Source organism: the organism of the source record quoted next, unplaced genomic scaffold, assembly GCF_019419815.1.
Source record: "Pyrus x bretschneideri cultivar Hongxiangsu unplaced genomic scaffold, Pyrus_bretschneideri_v1 Contig13, whole genome shotgun sequence".
In the NCBI taxonomy this organism is placed as follows: domain Eukaryota; kingdom Viridiplantae; phylum Streptophyta; class Magnoliopsida; order Rosales; family Rosaceae; genus Pyrus; species Pyrus x bretschneideri.
Window position 1 is genome coordinate 8933502 of NW_025999424.1, and position 24739 is coordinate 8958240.

Sequence of the window (24739 nt, forward strand, 5' to 3'; positions counted from 1 at the left end):
CTGATTTCTCCTTGCTGCTGAAGGGCGCAAACTCATGTATATTGGTTAATCGGAAGCTATAACTGTAATATGATGATTTGAAGGTGAAAGCTGTGGTATTTTTGGGTGGATTTGGGTTTGCACGGATGTAAGAGATGTTGGGACAAAAGGCCTCGTGCTAGGTAGGGATAGGAATATACATTTAAGGATCACTCCCCTGGGCGATGTGGGATGTCACAATGTATATTCCCATCCTTACCTAGCACGAGGCCTTTTGGGAGCTCACTGGCTTTGGGTTCCGTAGGAACTCCGAAGTTAAGCGAGAAGGGGGCTAGAGCAATCCCATGATGGGTGACCCACTGGGAAGTTGCTCGTGAGTTCCCAAAAACAAAACCATGAGGGAATGGTAAGCCCAAAGCGGACAATATCGTGCTACGGTGGTGGAGCGGGCCCGGGAAGTGATCCACCCTGGGCCAAGATGTGACACAATGGACTAACAATAATGTGATTTAACCAATTGTTTAATAATATTTTTTTTTCTATTTTTAAACATGTTCAAAATATCTTAAGAGGTGGGTAGTGCTGGTTATAAAAAAAAGTTTTTTGCACTCTCATAATAATGTGATTCAATTAGTTGTCAAATGATCGTTTTTTTTTTTTTGAACAAATGATATTATCAACATTAAGAGAGAAAGTGTGGGCTTAGCCTCATAATAGGCTATAAATGATGTGAATCAATCAGTTGTTTATTAAATATTATTTTCTCTATTTTTAATATAAATTCAATAGAATGTAGATGGAAATTGAAAAATCAATTTTATTATGTGAAGTCAGCTGCTTTGATTGGGTTATGAGGGGTTTATTGTAGCATGGTCTAATATTATTAATTTAGTCCAAATATTTAACTTTCTTTTTGTCATAAAAGAAAAAAAAATATTGAAGCAATTCATGCATATTGAACCAATTCTAGTATGGCCCTAAGTTTTTGCAATAAAATCAATTTGCAAGATATAGAGTAACCAAAATTTTTTATGAGTACATGCATGGTTTGGTAAATTTCTAATGTGGGATATTTCTTCATTTTCTCACACATTTCCTTATGCATGGAGAATTTTGAAGCTCAATACGTGAATAACCGAGTGACACGAAATATGTATAGCGGTTGGACCACATGTGAGCCAACTTTCTCTAATTCTATGAATCACATACAAAATTTGTTGAAATTCCATAGAGGACACTTCTTCACATCCTTTCATTCCTATTCTTATCTTCACGCTAATACGGGCAGTAAAATAACCTTGTTTGAAGAATCTTGAATGGAGTGATCCAAATTAAATAACTAGTCAATTATCTTGTAATAAAATTTTCATTGCTTACCCTTTGGATTTATTTGTAGGTCAAAGAATATTGCTGCAGTGACAGAAGACCATAACTATGTAATTACAAGGAATGCAGAAGAAAAAAGACAAATTTTTGAAGAAAGTTATTTGGGGCTTTTGTTGGGCCGAAGTAGGATTGGATTTGGCTATCTAAGACCAATTTCAATTTAATTAACAACTGAATAATTTGAGATCATACCTTCCCTATATAAATTTTTTTTAACAAACGATATATCTATAATAAGAGAATAAGGAAGTGGGACAAGCCCTATAATGGGCTAGGCTTAGCCCACTCTCCACTCCATTAGTGCAGATAATATCGTTTGTTTAAAAATAAATTAATAAATAAAAAATAAAAATAAAAATGAGCGAGAGGTTTTAGGTTCGATTCTCGTCAAAGACGAATTTAAACCACATTATTCCTAGCCCATTGTGAAGCTTAGCCCACTCTCCTACACCCTTAATGTAAATAATATCGTTTGCTAAAAAAAATCAATAACATAAATGAAATAAATCCAACGCAAGCTCCACTAATCCAAAGTAATCTTTATAATTAGTCTAAACGAAGTCAACCTGATGGATCAACTTTGACAAAGGTAATATGAAAACCTCTACTGTGCAGGAGTTTTGCAAATTTAAGCGTTGCCTTGATATGGCTTCGCATCAGAACTGGAATGCAAACAGCGTGAGGCTTAGTAGCTACTGTTGGCGCTGTTGAGAATGAATCTTATATTGATGAGAGGAGAGACTTTGCATATGTTTATAAGTAGTTAGACTACTCCTCATATTGTCGATTTGTTTTGTAGTGGAACCTCAACTTTTTTCATGGTATTAGAGCAGGTTGGCCCACGTGTGAAGCCCAACGGCAACACATGTTTCACGCCACCCAATTCATGTTGTCCACGTGTTTGGCTTGAAAATTCGCGTGCTCCACATCACCCAATTCGTGTTGTCCATGTGTTTGGCTTAAAAATTCGTCATACGTGAGGGGCCGTGTCAGAATGTAAAAGTAAAAGAGTCCCACACTGGTAAAAAGAAAAATCTTGTAAGGACTTATAAGAGGCTGGACTACTTTCCATATTTACAATTGGTTTTATGGTATAACCTCAACTTTCTTTAGAGTGTAGGAGTAGGTTGTTCCACGTGTGAAGCTCAACGGCCACACGTGCTCCACGTCACCGAGTTATGTTATCCACGTATTAGGCTTAAAAATTTGTCCACGTATCAATTGTTTATTAAATATTATTTTCTCCATTTTTAATGTAAATAGAATGTAGATGGAAATTGAAAGACCGCTTTTGTTATATGAATTCAACTACTTTGATTGGTTTATGAGAGGTTTCTTCTAGCATGGTCTAATATTATTCATTTATTCCAAATATTTGACTTTCTTTTTGTCATAAAAAAAATTATTGAAGCAATTCACACGTATAAATACATTTAAAATGTGTAAGTCGCATGTAGCACACAGTAATTCAAAAAATGGCTTTTACACGCTCCAATTCGAAAACTATAATCAATTCTTGAATTAACCTGTGAACCACATCTCAACAATAGAATTTTACATTTTAATAATTAAGATGCGACAATGTAACACAAAAATAACTTCAGAGCTAGCAACTAACAACAAACAAATTAAACTCGAATTGGTTTTTACCTTGCAATACGTCATTCGTTCCAAATACACAAGGCAAACAACTCTAGCATGGAACTCTCGTTCCTTATTCAAACAAACTTTCTTGCACAAACTTAAACAAGCCTTAAACAAATTTCATCCTCAAAATTTAAAACGTACCAGTGTTAGAAAATAGTTATGGGTATTTCTTCCCCATTTCAGTTTATAATTCCCATGTAGCACTTTCCACATCACCATGTTGCCAAAGAACTTTGACCAACATAATTGATACTGTACGAAGGGTTTGTTCTTTATGATCCAATATCTGGATTGGTCTATCTTCAAAGGATTAGCCTTCATCTGCTCAAAACTCTTGCTAGTCGATAGCATGTGTTGGATCTGGTTCATACTTTCGAAGCATTGAGACATCGGAAACATCGTGAACACTTGAAATTTGTGGTGATAAAGCTAATCGGTAAGCACTTCCTCTATTCTCTATACGATTTTAAAACGACCAATAAATCTAGGAGATGACTTCCCAGACTTTTCAAATCTTTTGATTCCTCTAGAGGGAGATATCATGAGAAATACGTGATCTCCTACATTGAATTCTAATGGTCTTCATCAGCATCACATGGGAATTAGAAACCGAAAAGCGGAAGAAATACCCAAAACTATTTTCTAACACCGATACGTTTTAAATTTCGAGGACGAAGTTTCTTTAAGGTTTGTTTAAGCTTTTGCAAGAAGGTTTGTTTGAATAAGGAACAAGAATTCCATGCTAGGGTTGGTTGCCTTACGTATTCGGAACAAAGGACGTATTGCAAAGTAAAAACAAACTCAAGTTTAGTTTGTTTTCGTTAATTGCTCTGGAGTTATTCATTTATTTATTTTTATTTTGTCACATTTTAATTATGAAATTTCATATTCTATTTTTGAGATGTGATGCGCACCTTAATTTGAGACTTGTCTATATTTTTTTAATTAGAGCATGACAATCCATGGGCACCATTGACTATCCCTAGTGGACTATAGTACAGGGCATTATTTTTTCCTCTCTTTTGGTTTTTTTAACAAACAATAGAATAATCTACATTAAACGATGGGAAGAGGGATTCATACATAGAATTTCAAATGCAAAGATAAATGCTTTTAACAAATTGAGTTACAGCCACTTACTAATACATGATATTATTTGACAGAATTTAAGATGGTGGTCGCAGGCTAAACATATTACTAGTTATTGAACCAAAAAACATTTAGGAATGCAGTACATGCTTCCTCACATCTTGCTAGCCAGATAATTATCATTTAAGGCTGTGGCCAACAATGTAAAAACATCAAAAGCTTAACAATATTGTTAAAGCTGACCTCTAGCTTTTCCTTAATAGCACACGATTTACTAAATTGTCGAAGTTCTTGGATGAAGAACCGTGAGGACTAGTAGATTCTTCTGCAAGTTTCTTCAACTCCATGACCTTATTTTTCATCTTCTTAGCCTTCTTCCCCTCCATTAACTCTCTAACAAGCTTCTCTACTTCATCCCTCTTCACGTCATTATTGATTTCCATGCCAATGCCCCATTCATTGCAAGTATAGCGGCAGTCCATTTGCTGGTCGCAAAAGAATGGCCAACAGAGCATAGGCACTCCTGCAGTCAGGCTCTCAATGGTTGAACTCCAACCGCTGTGTGTTAAAAATCCTCCAACTGATGGATGGTTCAGCACATGCTCTTGTGGGCACCAACTTGCAAATAAACTTCTTTCTTTTGTTTCAGCCACAAACTCTGATGGCAAAATCGCTGATCCGCCAATTACCACATCGGGTCTAATTACCCAGAAGAAAGGCAGCTTGCTGTTTGCTAGTCCCCATCCAAACTCAGCTAGATGTTCGGGTGTCATAACAGTTATACTGCCAAAATTCACGTACACAACTGAATTTGGCGCCTTACTATTTAGCCACTCGAGGCATTGAGTCTCTTCTTTCCATAGACTGTATCCAATATTCAAGGGATGTTCTGGTATCTGGTTGAGATGTAATTGAAGAGGGCCAATGGAATAAACAAGCGGAAGCATAGATGCCAGAGCATCCAAAACATCTCGCTCCAAGGCATCAAAAGTATGAAGAATAATTGCTGAAGCTTCATGAGCTCTATCTGTTGATTCCATCATGAAGTTTAAAAATAAGTCATTAGGATTTGTGGTTCGAAGGAAGGTTGGGAGATCCTTCAAACGGATACCCTTCATTCCTGGAATCCAATCTATAACCTTGTCCAAATAGCCATTTGTCAAACAACTCTCATCTACGACACACAAAAATTTACACACAAAGTTATGATTAAGCAATTAGAAGAGTTAATCATAAATATCAGTTTGTCCAATAGTTGTAAATATTTAACCTTTAAGTGGTGCAAGTCCTTTTTCGACCAAAGCACGAAGTTGTATAAAGCCCATGAAGCTGCATGCAGCAATAGTGTAGAACAGTACTATAGGGACTCCAATTTCTTCAGCAGCTGTGATTGTGAATGTGGACATGAAACCGTCTGAAATTATGTAAGTCACCCTTGGATTGTTGGATGTGGATAAGGCATCGTTGTTGAGTTTATTGAGGAGGGCACGAAAGGGAGCCAAGAAATTCTGTTTTCTGACAGAGTCAGCAAGCAAAGCGACATCTTGGGTGGCATTTTCATCTGAATCAGGAAGGCCATCTGGGATGGCTTCGAACCGAAAATCAGGCAAGCCGTCAAGGGAGTTGGGGCCGAGAGATCTAAGAAAGCGCTTGTGGTTGAACACTGTGTTGACAAAGGTGATATGAAAACCTCTGTGGTGGAGAAGCTTTGCAAATTGAAGCATGGCCTTGATGTGGCTCTGAGCTGCAACTGGAATACAAACAGCATGAGGCTTATTAGGTACCTCTCTGGTATCCATCCTCTATTTTCTGTATGCCTATTTTTTTTGTATTGCAGACTCAGCGTTTGCAGAATGCACACTACTAATATTTATAGTGAGCACTTTTCAATATGTTTGTGTGAGGAATCTAGGAGCCTGTTTCATATGCAATTTAAATCCAATTTTTTTTTTTTTTATCTTAAATACAGTTTGTGAGTTTCAAGTCAATAATTCTTATTTGATAGGACTACTTTTTTAAAAAGTAAACTCAAAACCAACTTAAAAAATTAGTTATTTGTGAAAAATACAAAAAAAAAAAAAAAAAAAGTTTTTAAAGTTTTTAATCTGATCTCTCTCTGGTTGTCCTCCTATCAACTGTTCCTGTGTCATGATTTTCTTCTCTTCTCTCTCATCCAATCATTTCCTTTTCTCTCCTCTCTTCCAATCTGTTATAATTTTCTCTCCCATCTCTCCTCTTCCTTTCTCTCCTCTCTTCAGATCATTTCCTTTAGTTTTCTCTGTCTCTCACTACAAATTCTCTCTCTCAGTTCCCTCGCCTCTCTCTTCCTTTCTTTCGATTTTCTCTCTCCCTTTCTTATTTATTTAATTGTTAAGATTTAAAAATAATTCGTACCAAAAGAAATGGTTTTAAGAAATAGTTTTGAAAATGATAAAAAAATTTAATAGTATACCAAACGGGCCTAAGTTTTTGCAATTAAATTAATTTGCAAGATATAGAGTAACCAAAATTCTTTATGAGTACATGCATGGTTCAGTAAATTCATATTTCTTCGTTTTCTCACACGTTTCCTTATGTGTGGAGAATTTTCAAGTTCAATACGTGAATAAACGAGTGACACGAAATACGTATAATGGTTAGGCTTCACATGTAAGCCAATTTGCTCTGATTCCTTGAATCACATACAAAATTTGTTGAAATTCCGATAAGGAACACTCCTTCACATCCTTTCATTCCTATTCTTATCTTCACACTAGCTCAGGCTGTGAAATAATTTTATTTGCAGAATCTTGAATGGAGTGATCCAAATTAAATAACTAGTCAATTGTCTTGGAATAAAATTTTCGTTGGTTGCCTTTGGATTTATTTGTAGGTCAAAGAAGATTGCTGCAGTGACGGAAGACCACAACCATGTAATTAGAGGGAATGTAGAAGGAAAAAGACAAAGTTTTGAAGAAAGTTCTTTGGGGCTTTTGATTGGCCGAAGTAGGATTGGATTTGGCTATCAAGTGCTAGTAGTGAGCTACTTTTCAACATATATGTGGTTTAAGTTGAATGGTAATCCATTTTCTTGTATTTGAATTTAGAGAGATCAAGTAAATTCAGGGAGATGTGAAAGAAAGTAGGCATTCATTGAAAATAGAAGTCAGCAAGAGAAATTATCCTATACTAAAACCCAAACTCGGGTGTACTGTTCACGGACAGTAAAGTGGCAAAAATGACCTCTGTTTGGTTTTCCACCAGGCGTTTGAACTGGACCATGACAATAAATACATAGCACCAATTGACTATCCCTAGTGGACTAATGCTCTTAACCAAACTACAAGCCACTTGCCAGTACACGAGATTTGGATCCTTACTAGCCCTCAAATGTATGAGTTATATGGATTCTTCACTTCTTTCATTTTGTGGTACAAATATAACCACTTCTGTTTTTTTCTCTTTTTTACTAAAATATTTCATTACCAACTCAATTTTCGTTGGTTTTATGCTTTATTCTTCTATTGGTGTTGAAATTGTTGGTTTTTTTTTATATATATAAAGTTTGTAGCAAAACTTCAATATTTTTAATCTCAAGAATTTTATTATTATTAGATATTGGAAAATTAAGATCAATTAATCACACTTAAAGGAAAACAAAATTCAAGATGGTGGTCGCACGCTAAACATATTACTAGTTTATTGAACCAAAAAACAACTAGGAATGCAGTACATGCAATTTCTCACAGCACGAACAAAATTACAAAAATAATCAATAACAATATTGTTAAAGCTGATATCTAGCTTTTCCTTAATAGCACACGATTCACTAAATTGTCGAAGTTCTTGGATGAAGAACCGTGAGGACTAGTAGCTTCTTCTGCAAGTTTCTTCCACTCCATCACCTTACTTTTCATCTTCTTAGCCTTCTCCCCCTCCACTAACTCTATAACAAGCCTCTCTACTTCATCCCTCTTCACATCATTATTGATTTCCATGCCAATGCCCCATTCCTTGCAAGTATAGCGGCAGTCCATTTGCTGGTCGGCAAAGAATGGCCAACAGAGCATAGGCACTCCTGCAGTCAGGCTCTCAATTGTTGAACCCCAACCGCTGTGTGTTAAAAATCCTCCAACTGATGGATGGTTAAGGACAAGCTCTTGTGGGCACCAATTTGCTATTAAACTTCTTTCCTTTGTTTCAGCCACAAACTCAGGTTGCAAAATCGCTGGTTCGCCAATCACCAAATCAGGTCTAACTACCCAGAAGAAAGGCAGCTTGCTGTTTGCTAGTCCCCATGCAAACTCGACTAGATGTTCAGGTGTCATGACCGCTGTACTGCCAAAGTTCACGTACACAACTGAATTTGGCGCCTTACTGTTTAGCCACTCAAGGCATTCAGTATCTTCTTTCCATAGACTGTATCCAATATTCAAGGGGTGTTCAGGTATCTGATTGAGATGTAATTGAAGAGGGCCAATGGTATAAACCCGTGGAAGCACAGATGAGAGAGCATCCAAAACATCACGCTCCAAGGCATCAAAAGTATGAAGAATAACTGCTGAAGCTTCATGCGCTCTATCTGTTGATTCCATCACGAAGTTGAAAAATATGTCCTCACGATTTGTGGTTCGAAGGAAGGTTGGGAGATCCTTCAAACGGATATCCTTCACTCCTGGAATCCAATCGATAACCTTGTCCAAATAGCCATTTGTCAAACAACTCTCATCTACAACACGAAATTTTTTATACACATAAGCAATTAAAAGTGTTAATCATAAATATCAGTTTGTCCAATAGTTGTAAATATTTAACCTTTGAGTGGTACAAGTCCTTTTTCGACCAAAGCACGAAATTGCATACAGCCCATGAAGCTGCATGCAGCAATAGTGTAAAACAGTACTATAGGGACTTCAATTTCTTCGGCAGCTGTAATTGTGAATATGGACATGGAACCATCTGAAATTATGCAAGTCACTGGAGGATTGTTGGTTGTTGATATGGCATCATTGTTGAGTTTTTTGAGAAGGGCACGAAAGGGAGCCAAGAAATATTGTTTTCTGACACAGTCAGCGAGCAAAATGACATCTTGGGTGGTATCTTCGTCTGAATCAGGAAGGCCATCTGGGATGGCTTCAAACCGAAAATCAGGCAAGCCGTCAAGGGAGTTGGGGCCAAGAGATCTAAGAAAGCGCTTGTGGTTGAACACTGTGTTGACAAAGGTGATATGAAAACCTCTGTGGTGGAGGAGCTTTGCGAATTTAAGCATGGCCTTGATATGGCTTTGAGCTGGAATTGGAATACAAACAGCATGAGGCTTTTTAGGTACTTCCTTGGTATCCATCCTCTATTTTCTGTATGACTATTTTTTTTTTCTTTCTTTTTTTTGTGGTGCAGATTTGCATTGTTTGCAGAATGCACACTATTAATATTTGTAGACTAGTGAGCACTATTCATTATGTTTGTGTGAGGAGGCTAAGGTTTCGCAATAAAAAATTTTATGAGTACATGCATGGTTTGGTAACTTTCCAATGTGGGATATTTCTTCGTTTTCTCACACGTCGCCCTATGGGTGGAGAATCTTCAAGCCCAATACGTGAATAACCAACTGAGTGACACGAAATACGTATGACTGTTGAACTTTATATGTGAGCCGACTTGCTCTGATTCCATGAAGCATATACAAGATTTCTTGAAATTCCGATAGGGGACACTTCTTCACATACATTCATTCCTATTCTTATCTTCACACAAGTTCAGGCAGTGAAATAATCTTGTTTGAAAAATCTTGAACGAGTGATCCAAATTAAATAATTAGTCAATTGTCTTGTATTAAAGTTTTCAGTGATTACCCTTTGGATTTTTTTGTAGGTCAAAGAAGATTGCTGCAGTGACAGAAGACACATAACCATGTAAGATAAGGAATGCAGAAGGAAAAGACGGTTTTGAAGAAAGTTCTTTTGGGGCTTTTATTGGCCAAAGTAGGATTGGGTTTGGCTATTTAGCACCAATTCCAATTTGAATTAAACATGAGGTTAAGTAACAACTGAATAATTTCAGATTATACCTTTTTATGTGAGCTTATTCTAAACCAGCCTAAATAGAACAAATTCAACGCCAAGCTAAACTAATACAAATTAAACTCTATAATTAGTTCAAATCAAGTCAATTTTATGGATCAAGTGTGCCATTTATGTGACTATTATCAGTGTAAATGAGCTTTTCCGATGATGACTCAAATATTCGTTTACCATCTTAATTTGTATTTGGTTATATTCCAAAGTTTCCATATAAAAGTTTTGTTTACATTTCCGGTTTTTCCAATCATGCAGCTGCAATGAATATGTGGGGTGACATATTATATTGGTCATCATGCACAACCACACTACCAAACATTCAAAGGGTTGAGGTTGGTCTACCATTTATTATATGATGCTGAGAATACCTCATACTCAGATAGTTCTAGAACTTAGAACAATAATAATATGGTAATTTTGAGATGTTTCTAAATCACGTATCGACATCAAGGTTTGTTTTTATTTTTATTATAAATGATATTTTACACTAATCAATACTAACGGAAGAGAGAGGGAGTTTTGAACTCGGAGTATAGTTGGTAGTTCTAAATTACGTACTGACATCTAGTTCTTTCTTAGTAGAACTTGATTCACTAAATTGTCTAAGTTTTTGGTTGAAGAACCATTCGGCCCAGTAGCTTCTTCTGCAAGTTTCTTCCACTCCATGACCTTATTTTTCAACTTCTTACCCTTCTCTCCCTCCATTAACTCCTTGACAAGCTTCTCTACTTCACGCCTCTTCACATCATTACTAATCTCCATCCCAATGCCCCATTCATTGCAAGTATAGTGGCAGTCCATTTGCTGGTCCCCGAAGGAAGGCCAACAGAGCATAGGCACTCCTGCAGTCAGGCTCTCAATTGTTGAACCCCAACCGCTGTGAGTTAAAAATCCTCCAACTGATGGGTGGTTCAGGACTTGCTCTTGTGGGCACCAACTTGCTGTAAGACTTCTTTCTTTTGTTTCGGCAACAAACTCAGGCGGAAAAATTGCGGGTTCACCAATTACAAGATCAGGCCTGATTACCCAAAAGAAGGGCAATTTGCTATTTGCAAGTCCCCAGCCAAACTCGACAAGATTTTCAGGTGTCATGACTGCTATACTGCCAAAATTCACATACATGACAGAATCTGGTGCCTTAGCGTTTAGCCACTCAAGGCATTCAGTTTCTTCTTTCCATAGACTGTATCCAGTATTCAAGGGGTGTTCTGGTATCTGGTTGAGATGTAATTGAAGAGGGCCAATGGGATAAACAAGTGGAAGCATAGATGAGAGCGCATCCAACACATCTGTCTCCAAGGCATCAAAAGTATGAAGAACAATTGCTGAAGCTTCATGAGCTCTATCCGTTGCTTTCATCGTGAAGTTAAATAGGATGTCATCCGGATTTGTGGTTCGAAAAAAAGTTGGGATATCCCTTAAACGAATATCTTTCATTCCAGGAATCCAGTCTATAACTTTTTCCAGATATCCATTTGTCAAACAGCTCTCATCTACAACACGAAAAATTTCATTTGCATGTTTCAAAAATAAGAAATAAAGAAATAACCAAAAATTAAGCAGTTGCTTCAATAGTTGTATATATTTCACCTTTGAGTGGTGCAAGTCCTTTTTCAACCAAAGCACGAAATTGTAAAAAGCCCATGAAGGCACATGCAGCAATAGTGTAGAACTGCACCGAAGGGACTCCAATATCTTGAGCAGCAGTGACTGTGACTGGGGACATGAAACCATCTGAAACTATGCAAGTCACTGGTGGATTGTTGGATGTTGTTTTGGCATCATCGTTGAGCTTAGTGAGGAGATCACGAAACAGCGCCAGGAAAGTATGTTTTAGTATGGAATCGCAGAGTAAAGTGAGATTTTGGGTGGCATCTTCACCTGAATCTGGAATGCCATCTGGGATGGCTTCGAACCGGAAATCAGGCAAGCCATATTGGGAATCGGTTCCTAGAGATTTAAGAAACCGCTTGTGATTGAACTCCGTGTTGACAAAGGTAATATGGAAACCTCTACTGTGCAGGAGTTTTGCAAATTTAAGCGTTGCCTTGATATGGCTTTGAGTCGGAACTGGAATGCAAACAGCGTGAGGCTTAGTAGCTACTGTTGTGGCATCCATTTTGGATTATGTTTGCATCGCGGTGCAGCTTGTTTATAGTGCTTGTAGTGAGCTACTGTTCAACATATATGTGGTTTAAGTTGAATGGTAGTCCAGTTTCTTGTATTTGAATTTAGAGAGATCAAGTAAATTCAGGGAGAGATGTGAAAGAAAGTAGGCATTCATTAAAAAATAGAAGACAGCAAGACAGCTACTTGATCACGAGTTCACGACTTTTCTACTAGAAACAGAGAAATGTGTACAATAATGTTAGTGTCAATAATCTGTGGGGAAAAGTCTTTAAGATAATCTTGTTAGAGATTTACTTTTAAAATCAAAGTCGCCATGCAACTAGCGGACCTTCGATTCTTTTGTCATTTTGCGTTATAGAATATCACTTTCAGCTTTTTTGGACATTGCGAAAGGGAAATGATAAGTGCACACTTTTTTTTTTCTTCTAAACATGGATAACTATTTGATCTTGTCCGTTGTTTCTATTTTTGATTATTCAATCTGATGTTCAGAAATATAAATAGGTGAGTGAAAGGCTAAAAATAATGTGTGAAAATCAACTCCCATGGCTAAAATATTCCGTAATCATTTCAATTTTCATAGGTTATACTAGTAAATATGTCCGCGCGTTGCTGCGGAACTTGAATGCACCAACCTTAACTACATGAATAAAACACATTTAACTTGAAAAAAATTCAACGTAATCATGAACGAATAAAAGGGATAGATGAGTGAACAGTATCGGTAAGATAAGCAGCTTGGCTTTTATATACATTCAACCGAGCTGATTACAAAAGATGTGGTTATAAAAAAAATGCTCTGTTTCCTTGAGAAAAAGAAGCAACATCCCCGTATGCTTGACCAATGGTTCCATACTCGTTTTCAATCTGGTATAATTGAAACAACAATTAACCCATAGAAAGGTTGTGTTAAGTGCTTCTGGAAAAAGGGTTTGCTGGATTGCTTTTCAGCTTGCTTGCTTTGTGGTGATATAGTGCTTGGGATTTCATGCTTGGTCCAAGAGAATGGAGAAGACTGTAGATAAATAACAGTTGAAAATTAGTAGGTTCACAACCTCAATTTAATGAAAATTCTTTGTTACAATGATCACACCAAGACAAAAATAAAGGAAGACTTCTAATCCCATAAATTAGCAAAAATTCTACTATCCTAAATTTCTAATCCCACGTGACTTCGCTGCCCCACACCTTTGTCCCCTGTCTCCCATTGACTAAAAACAGTCCCAAATCACACCAGCCAGCCATAGAAAGCCACTGGCCACATCAAATATTAGACACGATTCAGGTAACCAAATTCAATTAACAGAGTTAAGATAATGAAATGCAAAGAACACGATAAACATAGTAAAATTCAAGAACATGATTAAGAGGATTTGAACTATATTGTGTTGAAAACTTACAGAAGCGCGAAGGTTCCAGGGTGGCAGTGGTCAGGCTGACATGGATTTAATATGAAAAGACTTTCCTTCTAAATTTATTTTGTCATGGCATACAGTTTTCAAAAAAGAAATCTTCACCAAAAAAGATGACAACACGCAACAGTAAATTTGTTAGTCATAATATATCTCAACAATCAACTCCTAAAAGTAATAAGAAAAGAAAAAGCACTAAATTGACAGGGACGAAAAGTTAAATTGATCTTTTAGCTTACATCCAGAACACTTGCTTGAGTTAGTTCTCATATTTTCCCTTTTAATCTAACAACATATATGAAATCGAAGAGAGAGGATGAGAAATTTTTACCTCTGGGTGTGTCGACCTCAAGATCGGAGGTTTGGCCTATGGATCCGCTCGTGTGCAGCCTGAATCTCGCAAAGATTTTGGCTCACTTTTCTGAGACGGTGGTGCAGGCGATGGTCTTGGGGCTCTCATCTCGACGAACCTCGAGGCGGAGCATGGAGCTGTAAGGGTTCGCGGCTGGAGAGACTGAGAATGGCGAGATAGAGAATCGGCGGGGATTTGAGGGAAATTACACGATGCTTGAGTTATTTAAATACAGATTTCATGCAATCCAGTAGCTAAATGCTTAACTCAGGTGAAAAAATAAAAATCAAACTTTAGCAATTAGATAAAGGTCAATAACAATGTACCATTAGAATGGCTTACAATATACAATCTTTTGTGATTTTACTACTTCTACAACATGAACAAACCAGTATCAAATCACTTAGTCCAACAAAAAATCACAACACAACAAATCACACGCCCCCAAAAAATTGTAGAGAACAAGCCTGCATAAACATGCAGGCAAAGCAAAAAATTATAATAAATCAACAATTGTCAAATAGAAAAGAGAATGTATTTAAGGTTGAAAGAGAGCAGGCTTAACATTTTGTCCTGGTAATTATTTCCAACTCTTCCATGTATCACAATTATATTCTTACTCTTCCAAATCAGCCTTTTTTTTTTTTTTTAACCGAACACTCCGCAACATCCATTGGAACATCCAGAACACCATCATCAAAACTCCTAGAGCTCTAAATGATTTTCTCCTATTTTAATTAACTCCACATTCTTTAAACATATTATGACATGAAATACGAAATTAATATGGAACAGAAATCTATACCACATCATGAAAGTACAAACACATGTTAAAGCTATGCAAAACACTGTACTATCCATTATGAACACCTTTGTTATCTATGTATCACATTCACATGTCTTTTCATTAAATATCCAAATCAATGCAAACAAAATCAGATTAGATATTTATTCACCAATGTTACTGATAAATACTTGTAATCAATAAGGAAACTAAAAGCAAAGTAGTATTCTAACCAAAACTAAAAAGCCGCAACGAAACCCCTTTGCAAAGTAGCTCATGAATAAGATCAAGCACCTACGCGTTAACACGTTGCCAAACTCAGATGCGTGATCTTCGTCCATATGCTCTATTACCTATGATTTCCAATCAGAGCAAGCAATATTATAAACCAATTACAGTACAACGGGGGCACCTGATTTCTGTGCGAACAGGAATATTTACAGGTTTTATGTGGCAGAACTTTCTAAAGAAGGGTTTGAAAGACAAATATGTTAGAAATTACCTCTACGCAAGCGCCAATATCAAATCCACTCAACCGGGAATCAAAATTTGTAATTGAACCATCATAGAGAATTGCAGATTTCATGGCTGACGTACTGCATCTAAATTTGAGTCAAACTTGGAATGAAGTATCTGCAATATTAACAGAAAATTAAGATTCATGGCTAAGGCAAGTGTTTAACTAAACAAACTTTATGGCAAAACAAACAAAGATCAATATCTTAAATCAGGACACTTATACATAAGGAAGAAACAATTCTATTTCATTTGTTGTACCCACCATGACCTAGCACCACACGGATAAGGTTGATCCAAACAAATGATCCTTTAAAATTAGATAAAACAACTACTAATGCTCCCGACCATAAATTAGAACATACTCTTAGTCTTAAAAAAGTGTATCACATGTCTACTGGCAAGGCAAGATGTCACCCACTGAGTCTTCTGGTGACAAAATCACCAGCAACTAACTATATGTATATGACCCGGAATATGTATCGCATCATTCTTTAGTGCTTATCAAGAGTATTTTCTATTAGCATGTTTACGAATTCTCTAGTATGTTGATCAAAAAGTAAACAAATTCTCTTATGTTTTCAGTAATCGTACTTGGTGGTGAAACAAACAATGTTTACTGATGCATTCTAATTAAGGACAAATAATAATCCGCCAATGGACTTAGATCTACGCAGTCAATTGAACATGTCAAGTAAAATTCTAATTAAGGATAAATAATAATAATCCATCTTACTTTGTGTGTAAATTTCTGATAATGATGAATGTTTATAATGTGTGCATTTTATAGGTTAGGACAATGAGTTCTACAAAGAGTCCCATGCACAAGAATTTTGGCATGACTATTATAATAAATTAATAATCATGGATTATAGTAAACAAAAATATGTTACCAACTAACAATTTTGTTACCCTGGTGTTTGGAGAATATCAAGGTCAGGCATGTCAGTAAACAAAAATAACTTACCAACTAACAATTTGAAAGAGTCGACGTTTGAGGATACAAACTTGAATAGAGTAGTTTGATCAAATTCACTATTCATATAACTCTCACAAAAGGTGAAAATGTGTTTCGGAAGTTATACCTATGTAAACTCAAATCATATTCAAATACAATAAGACTTGTTTCTTTTAAAACTATAACTGACCATCCATTTAATCTGACTGTCATACTCAAATTTCTAACCTTTGAGACAAGTAGACGAAGAACGTCCAAATTGATGAGAAAATCGGTACACAAATTTTACGAAGATTAAACTGTCATTACATACATGTCCAATATGAATGGAGTAGCAAGTAAAAACATGAAGAAAGGACGGGCATAAGCAATCAAAATTATTTTTAGAAAGAGAATAAAAAAAAAGGCCTTGTAAACTAGAGTTTCTTTGCTAAAATTCCATGACAAGATGACAAGGCCGGCTGGTTGGAATCTTCAAACAGAATTCGTGATTATCAAAAAGCTTGTTGAGAGTACTAATAAGATACTTGATAATGAAAGTTCAAATATTTCTCTTATCAAGAAAAGATTAAAGTTCAATTCTATCCCGGATCTTACGGTAAATTTCAGGCCGTTTTGAAAATGTGTTTTCAAAACTAAAAACGGCTTTAAATTATCTGCTCGCCGGATCCTTTTCTAGAGGATCTGGGGATCTTGTAATCATATATGTTCATCGTAAATCGTGCGGTCAGTTTTTATTAGGTACTATTTATATTTAATTTTAAATTTAAAATGATTTATGACCGCACAATGTACGATGAACGGATATAATTACAAGATCTCTAGATCCCCAAAAAATGAATCCGCCTTTTCCTTAGAAGTGCTTCTGACAATATTTGGTAAAAAAAATTAAGAACATACAAAAGCTTTTGGTTACCTAAAAAACACTTGCAATTTTGTTAAAATTATTGATACTTTTCTAATAGAAGTGATTTTACTCAAAATACATTTGAGCATAAGTACCCTAAAAGAAGTATTTTGGAGCGGACTTTTATTTCTCCATCTTTTTATTTTTCATTATAATCATAGTTATCTAAATGTATTAAATAAATTAACAGTATAGATACTAAGTAGTATATTCAGGATGAACCGTCCATTTATTTAATATATTTGGATGACTAAACAAACTCTAATTCGAATAATTTTTGCAGAGATAATCTTCAAATGACTAAACAAACTCTAAGTCAAATGCTATTTCGGCCTAGCAGTCTGCTAAAACATAAACAAACCTTTTGACCAAGTCCCAATAACTCTACCCTAAGAAGTTTTACACTTCCCTTCATTTGTAGAGGACCCTCACTAGCTATGTCTCAATTCTTAGTGTGATTTCTTGTTTGCAAGGGAATGGCGACCATGGGAACACAACAATTCGTATGTTACTCATAATTTTAAAGGCTTGAAAGCTTTTGCTCATGCCGCCCCTATTTTCTATGCATTTTAGCACAATATTTGTAGATAGAGTAAAGTTTGGGAGATCAAATTTTTAAATCAAATTTGTCAATCAATTGATGTGTTATCAATAAAAAATAAGCATATTAATCAACAATTAAGTAATAATCTAATCATCACTATTCACAACATTTGATTTACAAAATTTGATTTATAAATTGAATCTTTATAGCATTACCCTTGTAGATAACTTGGTTGATTATAATTGCACAAGCCAAAAAAGCGAGGATAGGTATTGAGTCATAATTAAGTTGTCGCATGGGTTAGCTCAAATGGCGAAGTTGAGTGAGACTTGAACCTTTTGCTAATTAATCACATTGAACTTCGACAATATGGTGCAAATTAAGTATTTTCCATCATTTCGTTATTTTTGTCACAAAACCTAGTGATCGACCCAAAGTCACATGTCTAATCACAAAGCCAGGTTAGATGTCAACATATGACTTAAACAACCTCATGTTAGATCCTTAACATGAATCTGGATTCTATCTGGATCCTCTTTGTGAGGATTCTGGGAATCCGTGAACCATATTTGTTCATCATACATTATGTGATCAGGAATTATTTTAAATATTTTTATTGATTGCAATAATTAAACTTGTTTCTAAATATGATTAAACTGCGTCAAATGTAAAAATAAAATTTTCATTTAAGAGTAAGACGCCAAATTCGTAATAATATGATTTGACCACATTCAAATAAAAGAGATGATGATTATTCATTAACAAAATATCTCAATTTTGGGCATTTGTCTCCCCCCTAACGTGCAAGTAAATAGGATTACGAGTCAATTGCATCACCAAAGCAAAACAAACCCTCATGAATTGCAAATTTGTAATACAATACTTTCCATTTTTGGAATCCAATTTGAAAAGACAAAAGGCCGCTACCTTCACGCAATGTCATAATCTAGAAAGTGTGAGAGAGGTAGAGAAAATTAGACGGAGAAAGAGTGTGAAAGAATTTCTCACGTGGCCAAATACCTAGCCAACATTTGGGGTACGTTTTTTATGCTTTTTTTAATTTTTTTAATTTTATCAAACACTCTCCTATAACAAACCATGAAAACTCTGATCCCTTCGTCGAAACAGTTCTCTAGCCCAACCACCCCCGCCACCCCACACCCGCCCCGCACCCCCCCCCCCCCCCCCCCCCCCCAAAAAAAAAAAAATTTTGTAGCTTTATTCTTATAATTTGATTTAATTCTCAGATGGAATAGTAGTCTCTCCTCCTACTGGTGGCTATCGGAAACGGAGTGCAGCTTGTACGTTCAACATTCTCCGATGGCCACTTCTGAACCACAGTCGTATTCTCACAAAACTCCAACGTAAGTTCATCAGTGTTTTCGTGCCCAAAATGCTATGATATTTTTCCGCATTCACACGCACATAAGTGAGTCTTAACTGTGCATGTATGAGATTGACGATGAAATTCACACGTACACTAGTTGGATGAGAAGTTATGATCATTTTGTGCGTGTGTGGACGATTTCAAAAACTTAGCCTTTTCCTTTTGGTTTTATAAGAGATTGCATTTGATATATCATGCCAAAAATTTGAAATGACCAAACAAATGTTTAATTCTATCTGTTTGCTTGTTGATATCTCTTTTGGAAACTGGAAGAAGACTTCCCTGATATCTCTTTGCTTTCCCTCTTATCTTTGTTAGGAGTGAGTCAACTCGGAGCAAAGAACAAATTACGATTTTCTATAATGGACAAGTTTTTGTTTGCGACGTGACGGAACTTCAGATACTTCGTGTATTGTCTGAAATAGGTTTGCATTTTTAGGGGAAAAAAATTGTAGGTTCTCTGCAATGTGTATGAATATGATCTGTTTCTTTATATCTCATTCGTTTATTTCATGTTGCATTCAATGTAACGTGGTACTGTATATTTTCCAGTAAATATATGAGAGTCAATGCTATACGACAACATTGTATCGAACAAAAAACAGAAGAGGAAACTGAGAAATGAAAGGAACAGAACAATTAGAGTTGTGTGCCATAAAGTATGGTTTCAAAACTGAAAAAGTTCTGGGTAGAAAAGAGGATGTGCAACAGAAGTATTAGTCAACAAGTAGCTTGAGCCCAACCCTATCAACCCAACATAAATGTTATTAATCAGTAGTCAATTATTATTGGTTTTAAGTTTTTCATGTTTTTGGTACATCTGGAGAGAATGATTTCGATCTTGATTATGTTTTGGAAGGATAATTAGGATTTCAATCTAAAATATGCTTTGACCTTTATTTTTAATGAAAACTTTATCTTTTACAACAGTAACATTGGATTTACTAAGCATAAGAGATACCATAGGGTTGGAAGGATGACCTACACGACTGTGCCACAATGTAGTCTTAACAGTGTGTCCAAGGCATGAAATTGCTGGATAAGGTTGTTTCTGAGATGTAGGGGAAGAACAGGAAGGAATGGTATAAGGCATAGTCCATTGTTGCATAGTCCTTTATATATGATTCTCCTTGTGGCCTTGACCTGAATCCAAAAACAAAATGCATCAAATATGCACCAACAATTATTGTCCAAGGAAATTCTGTAAACTGACAGCAAGTTATGAGTTATTCTAGGAACATAAAGAACAAAATTTAATTTGATAGACTGCATAGGAATTTTGAAAGTGGAATGGCCAAAATGAGTGATTGATAAACCTTCACCATTTGCTGTTTGTAGTGTGTCATTATGAGGATATGGATAAGCCAAGGATAAATTGTGCAAATCATTAGTCAAATGATTGGTAGCACCAGAATTTGTCAACCATAGCTGAATTTGATGAATAAGATGGCATAGATGGCATAGATGGCATATTATAAGAAGATGATGCATTTATATAAATTGGCAACTGAGAAGATTGCATATTCATCTAGAAGACATATTATTCATCACATGAGGCATAGTATTAAAAAACTGAGGATATTGCATTCATGGCAGTCATCTGTGATCCAGAAGTCTTGGCTTTATTTCTATAGAAACATGTCTTGGCAGTGTGATTGGTTGTATCACAAATCTAATAGGACTCAGAAGATTCAGCATCTCTATATAAGCACAATTGACAGACGAATAACCTTGTTGAGAACACAATTGACAAACAACATTGGTAGATGAGACAACACAATTGAACTGAGAAGGATCTCCAAGAATACCAGGAGCATAATCATGAACAATAGGTTTGGAACTATAGTACCACTAGCCTTCATTATTGTAATGTATGTTCCCCTGATTATTCGATTTCCCTTTGCTTTTGTATTTGGAACGATTGCCACGATTGAAAAAAGTTGGACTGCCCAGAATTCCCACTGTGATTTCCATTGTTAAAACCATTACTGCCATTTTGGAACCCAAAAGTACCATTAGAATTCCCATAGGAAAACCTAGAACTACCATTGTGACTTTGATTTTGAGCCAGCAAAGTAGTGGGAAAATTGACATAAGAGTTACTCTCAATAATTGCTTCCTCAGCAAGCAACAGAGCAGAGCATGAAACTCCTCGAGTGAAATCACACTTTCATGACCACGAATAGCACACTGGAACATGTTATATTTAGCTGGAATACCATTTAAAGCCAAGATAACAATGTCCTCATCAACGAAAGTAACCCCTGCTGCAGAGAGATAATCTCTAGCCTCCTTGATGCGCTGAAGATATTGACTTACGGAATCAGCCCCTTTCTTGATAATTTGTAAGTCAGACCAAAAATGGAAGTCTTTGTAACTGTGGAAAATTAGTCTTGAAGACCCACCCATAAATCTCTTACATTGGTGCTCCCAATTGCACAAGAAATTGCAATCGAAGACAAATTAGCAGTGATAAGTTGCATTAGTGCTTTATCATGCATCTTCAAAACTTTAAACTCATCAGATTCAACTCTGAAATTGGAACTAGCGGATACAACCTCTGAATCAGCAGAACTTGAAGAAGAAAACTGAGAGGGACAAGGATTTGATCCATCCACAAAATCCATAATGCCATACACTTCGAGCATCAATTTCATCTGAAAATCCCATTGAAGATAGTTGGTATCATCCAACTTAGCAGCAACAGATGAAAAAAATATTATGAAAATTATGAATATTATGCTTTGGTTGATTTGCTATTTTACGCATGTCCTAGGGAGATCGTGAAAGAAAATAGGCAAGGTTTTGAAGAAATCGTTTTACGCATGACTTATTAGTTGATTTGCCTACTGCCTAGGCCACCCCCTTGATCATGAATTTCAAAAAGTAATTCATTGACTAGTAGATTTGCAAACGTAAAATTAGTTGAGCAAGGCAGAAAGACAGCACTTGATCACGAGTTCACGACTGTCCCCTTATTTAATAGAGAAAGATAACTGCTTTACAATAATAGAGAAAGAGAACTGCTTTACAATAATGTAAGAATTAAAACTGGGTAGGAAACATATTTGCTTTACAATAATTCGGTTTGTCATTTACCTTCAAAACCAAAGCCGACTGATAATTACGAAAGATGCTTTACAGAATCACTTTTGTTTTACGTTGCCGAAATATTACTTTACCACCTAAATTGTCATTGGTTACATGCACTTGTTCTCCTATTCCTGTTAATAGTGCTGGAGTATTTATCCAAATTTCGATAAGAAATTGATGTTATCTTGTATCTTTGGCAGGAGAAAATCTTATGTGCCACAATGTATGATCCTAGTGACAGGGTAGAATCGCATACATAGCAAATAATGTATAACATTAAAATGTTCAACCCGAAATTAATATCTAGACAAAATTGAAGATGGTGGCAGGCTAAACATGTTGCCAATTCATCGAACCAATAACATCTAGGAATGCAGTGCATGTTTCTTGGTTGTTCTTGTGCAGAACATCTAGACTTTTCTTACAATTGAAATTGATTCACTAATTTTTCCAAGTTTGCAGATGAAGAACCGTGTGGACCATTGGCTTCCTCTGCCAATTTCTTCCACTCCATGGCCTTATGCTTCATTCTCTTACCCTTCTCTCCTTGCATCAGCTCTTTAACAAGCTTCTCCACGTCATCTCTCTTCACATTTTTATCAATCTCCGTACCAATGCCCCATTCTTTGCAAGTACAGTGACAGTTTGTTTGCTGATCAGCAAAGAAAGGCCAACACAACATGGGCACTCCTGCAGACACACTTTCCATTGTCGAATTCCAACCGCTGTGTGTCAAAAATCCTCCAACTGATGGGTGGTTAAGGACTTGCTCTTGAGGGCACCAACTCGCTATTAGACTTCTTCCTTTAGTTTCATCCACAAACTCAGATGGAAAAATTGCTGATTTACCAATTACCAAGTCGGGCCTAATTACCCAGAAGAAAGCAAGCTTGCTCTTTGCAAGTCCCCAGCCAAACTCCACAAGTTGTTCCGGTGTCATGACCGTTATGCTGCCGAAATTCACATAAACAACCGAGTTTGGCTTCTTATCGTCCAGCCAGGGGAGACACTCAGCTTCTTCTCTCCACAAACTGTATCCCAAGGACTTCAAAGGATGTTGTGGCATCTGATTGAGAAGTAACGGGAGAGGGCCAATGGCGTAAATGGGTGGATACATACTTGAGAGGCCATCCAAAACATCTTGCTCCAGTGCATCAAAGGTATGTACAATAATTGATGAAGCTTCATGAACTCTACTCATTACTTCAAGGATGTTGTTAAAAATTTTGTCATCGGGATTTGTTGTCACAAAGTCGTTGGGGAGATCCCTCAAACGGATATGCTTCATTCCTGGAATCCAATCTATTATCTGGTCTAAAAAGCCATTCGTGAAACTGCTCTCATCTACAAACACCCAAGCAATACTTAATTAATAAAATTAAAAATAAAATCATAGGCATGTTTACGAAATTAAAGAGCAACTCTCTTGAGAATTTTTTTATTTACCAATGCCACAACTATCGTCCATGAACTTTAGATCAATTGGTCAATGGCGGTGGTGTATTGATTAAAAAAGAAATATCAAATAATAATGAAATTATACACTGCTAATTCTTTACCTTTAAGCGGTGCAAGTCCTCTTTCCACCAAAGCAGGATATTTCATATAGCCCATAGAGCTGCTTGCTGAAAATGTAAAGAAGAGTGTAATGGGAATGCCAAGTTGTTGAGCTGCAGTGGTTGTGAAAGCCATGAAACCATCTGAAACAATAAGAGTAACTGGAGGAGTAGTACGGTTGAGTTTCTTTATGAGGTCAAGAAAAGGTGCCAAGAAATTGTTTTTGACGGAATCTGCAAGCAAATTGAAGTCTTGGGTGGAATCATCATCTCTATCCGGAAGGCCATCTGGGATTGTTTCAAACTGAAAATCACTAGGCAAGCCGTCAAGGGAGTCGGGTCCTAGAGATTTAAGAAAGCGCCTGTGATTGAACTCGGTGTTGACATAGGTTATACGAAAACCTTTATGGTGGAGAAGTTTTGATAATTGAAGCATTGCCTTTATGTGACCTTGTGCCGGAACCGGGATACAAACAGCATGAGGCTGATTAGCTTCTCCTACAGAAACCATCTTGGATTTTGTGTTTGCCTATTTGTTTGCTTTGCAGTGCTTGCACAAATTTCGACTATTTATAGTGCTTGTGATCTACTTTTCAAATGATCTTGTTTGAATAAAGAAAAATAAGTAATCTAAGCTGAATAAGTTGTCAATTGTGTTTTGATTTGTATAAGAATTTTATAGGTCAAAAAAGAGAAGCGTAGCTGGAAGGAGATGAAGAAGCAAAGTTGAACTGGGGTCTTCGGATGGTCCTTCTACCTGTTTTTCTTTCTTTCTTGTCTAACTCCGGCTCGTTTGGATGTGCTTTTGAAAAAGCCAAAAACACTTCCAAATAAGTAAATGCATTTCAGTTTGAAAAAATGGTCATTTGGCAAATATTTCAACGGATCGGATTGTTGAAATACATTACAAAATGGATCTCACACTGTATGTAAAAAATGTGTT

The 24739-nt window shown here is 36.3% G+C and overlaps 4 protein-coding genes and 1 long non-coding RNA gene across 5 annotated transcripts; all 5 read right to left on the reverse strand.

Moving 5' to 3' along the window:
• Positions 1–4101: 4101 nt before the first annotated feature.
• LOC125475007 (7-deoxyloganetin glucosyltransferase-like) lies at positions 4102–6368 on the reverse strand. Its single transcript, XM_048579327.1, has 2 exons — positions 5372–6368; positions 4102–5275 (listed from the first exon to the last, which is right to left on the reverse strand). The coding sequence occupies exons 1-2, from the start codon at positions 5898–5900 to the stop codon at positions 4347–4349; spliced, it is 1458 nt and encodes a 485-aa protein (XP_048435284.1). The 5' UTR covers positions 5901–6368; the 3' UTR covers positions 4102–4346.
• Positions 6369–7755: 1387 nt separating this feature from the next.
• LOC103966509 (7-deoxyloganetin glucosyltransferase) lies at positions 7756–9704 on the reverse strand. Its single transcript, XM_018652205.2, has 2 exons — positions 8896–9704; positions 7756–8809 (listed from the first exon to the last, which is right to left on the reverse strand). The coding sequence occupies exons 1-2, from the start codon at positions 9422–9424 to the stop codon at positions 7881–7883; spliced, it is 1458 nt and encodes a 485-aa protein (XP_018507721.2). The 5' UTR covers positions 9425–9704; the 3' UTR covers positions 7756–7880.
• Positions 9705–10599: 895 nt separating this feature from the next.
• On the reverse strand, positions 10600–12320 carry LOC125467941 (7-deoxyloganetin glucosyltransferase-like). Its single transcript, XM_009379673.3, has 2 exons — positions 11748–12320; positions 10600–11650 (listed from the first exon to the last, which is right to left on the reverse strand). The coding sequence occupies exons 1-2, from the start codon at positions 12274–12276 to the stop codon at positions 10722–10724; spliced, it is 1458 nt and encodes a 485-aa protein (XP_009377948.1). The 5' UTR covers positions 12277–12320; the 3' UTR covers positions 10600–10721.
• A 903-nt stretch (positions 12321–13223) lies between these two features.
• On the reverse strand, positions 13224–15175 carry LOC125474782. Its single transcript, XR_007256159.1, has 2 exons — positions 14031–15175; positions 13224–13302 (listed from the first exon to the last, which is right to left on the reverse strand). It is a non-coding gene; the product is annotated as an uncharacterized LOC125474782 (long non-coding RNA).
• Positions 15176–22497: 7322 nt separating this feature from the next.
• LOC103966506 (7-deoxyloganetin glucosyltransferase) lies at positions 22498–24468 on the reverse strand. Its single transcript, XM_009379672.3, has 2 exons — positions 23800–24468; positions 22498–23584 (listed from the first exon to the last, which is right to left on the reverse strand). Exons 1-2 carry the CDS (start codon positions 24305–24307, stop codon positions 22662–22664), a joined length of 1431 nt encoding a protein of 476 aa, XP_009377947.1. The 5' UTR covers positions 24308–24468; the 3' UTR covers positions 22498–22661.
• Positions 24469–24739: the final 271 nt, after the last annotated feature.

What these genes read in the sequence shown, in the direction of transcription:
- LOC125475007 (XM_048579327.1), bottom strand. Translation starts at nt 5,900, where the DNA reads ATGGATACCAGAGAGGTACCTAATAAGCCTCATGCTGTTTGTATTCCA. An exon ending in AGGACTTGCACCACTTAAAG is followed by an intron (nt 5,276 to 5,371) that starts GTTAAATATTTA and finishes TGTGTGTCGTAG; the next exon opens with ATGAGAGTTGTTTGACAAAT.
- LOC103966509 (XM_018652205.2), bottom strand. Translation starts at nt 9,424, where the DNA reads ATGGATACCAAGGAAGTACCTAAAAAGCCTCATGCTGTTTGTATTCCA. An exon ending in AGGACTTGTACCACTCAAAG is followed by an intron (nt 8,810 to 8,895) that starts GTTAAATATTTA and finishes TTCGTGTTGTAG; the next exon opens with ATGAGAGTTGTTTGACAAAT.
- LOC125467941 (XM_009379673.3), bottom strand. Translation starts at nt 12,276, where the DNA reads ATGGATGCCACAACAGTAGCTACTAAGCCTCACGCTGTTTGCATTCCA. An exon ending in AGGACTTGCACCACTCAAAG is followed by an intron (nt 11,651 to 11,747) that starts GTGAAATATATA and finishes TTCGTGTTGTAG; the next exon opens with ATGAGAGCTGTTTGACAAAT.
- LOC103966506 (XM_009379672.3), bottom strand. Translation starts at nt 24,307, where the DNA reads ATGGTTTCTGTAGGAGAAGCTAATCAGCCTCATGCTGTTTGTATCCCG. An exon ending in AGGACTTGCACCGCTTAAAG is followed by an intron (nt 23,585 to 23,799) that starts GTAAAGAATTAG and finishes GGGTGTTTGTAG; the next exon opens with ATGAGAGCAGTTTCACGAAT.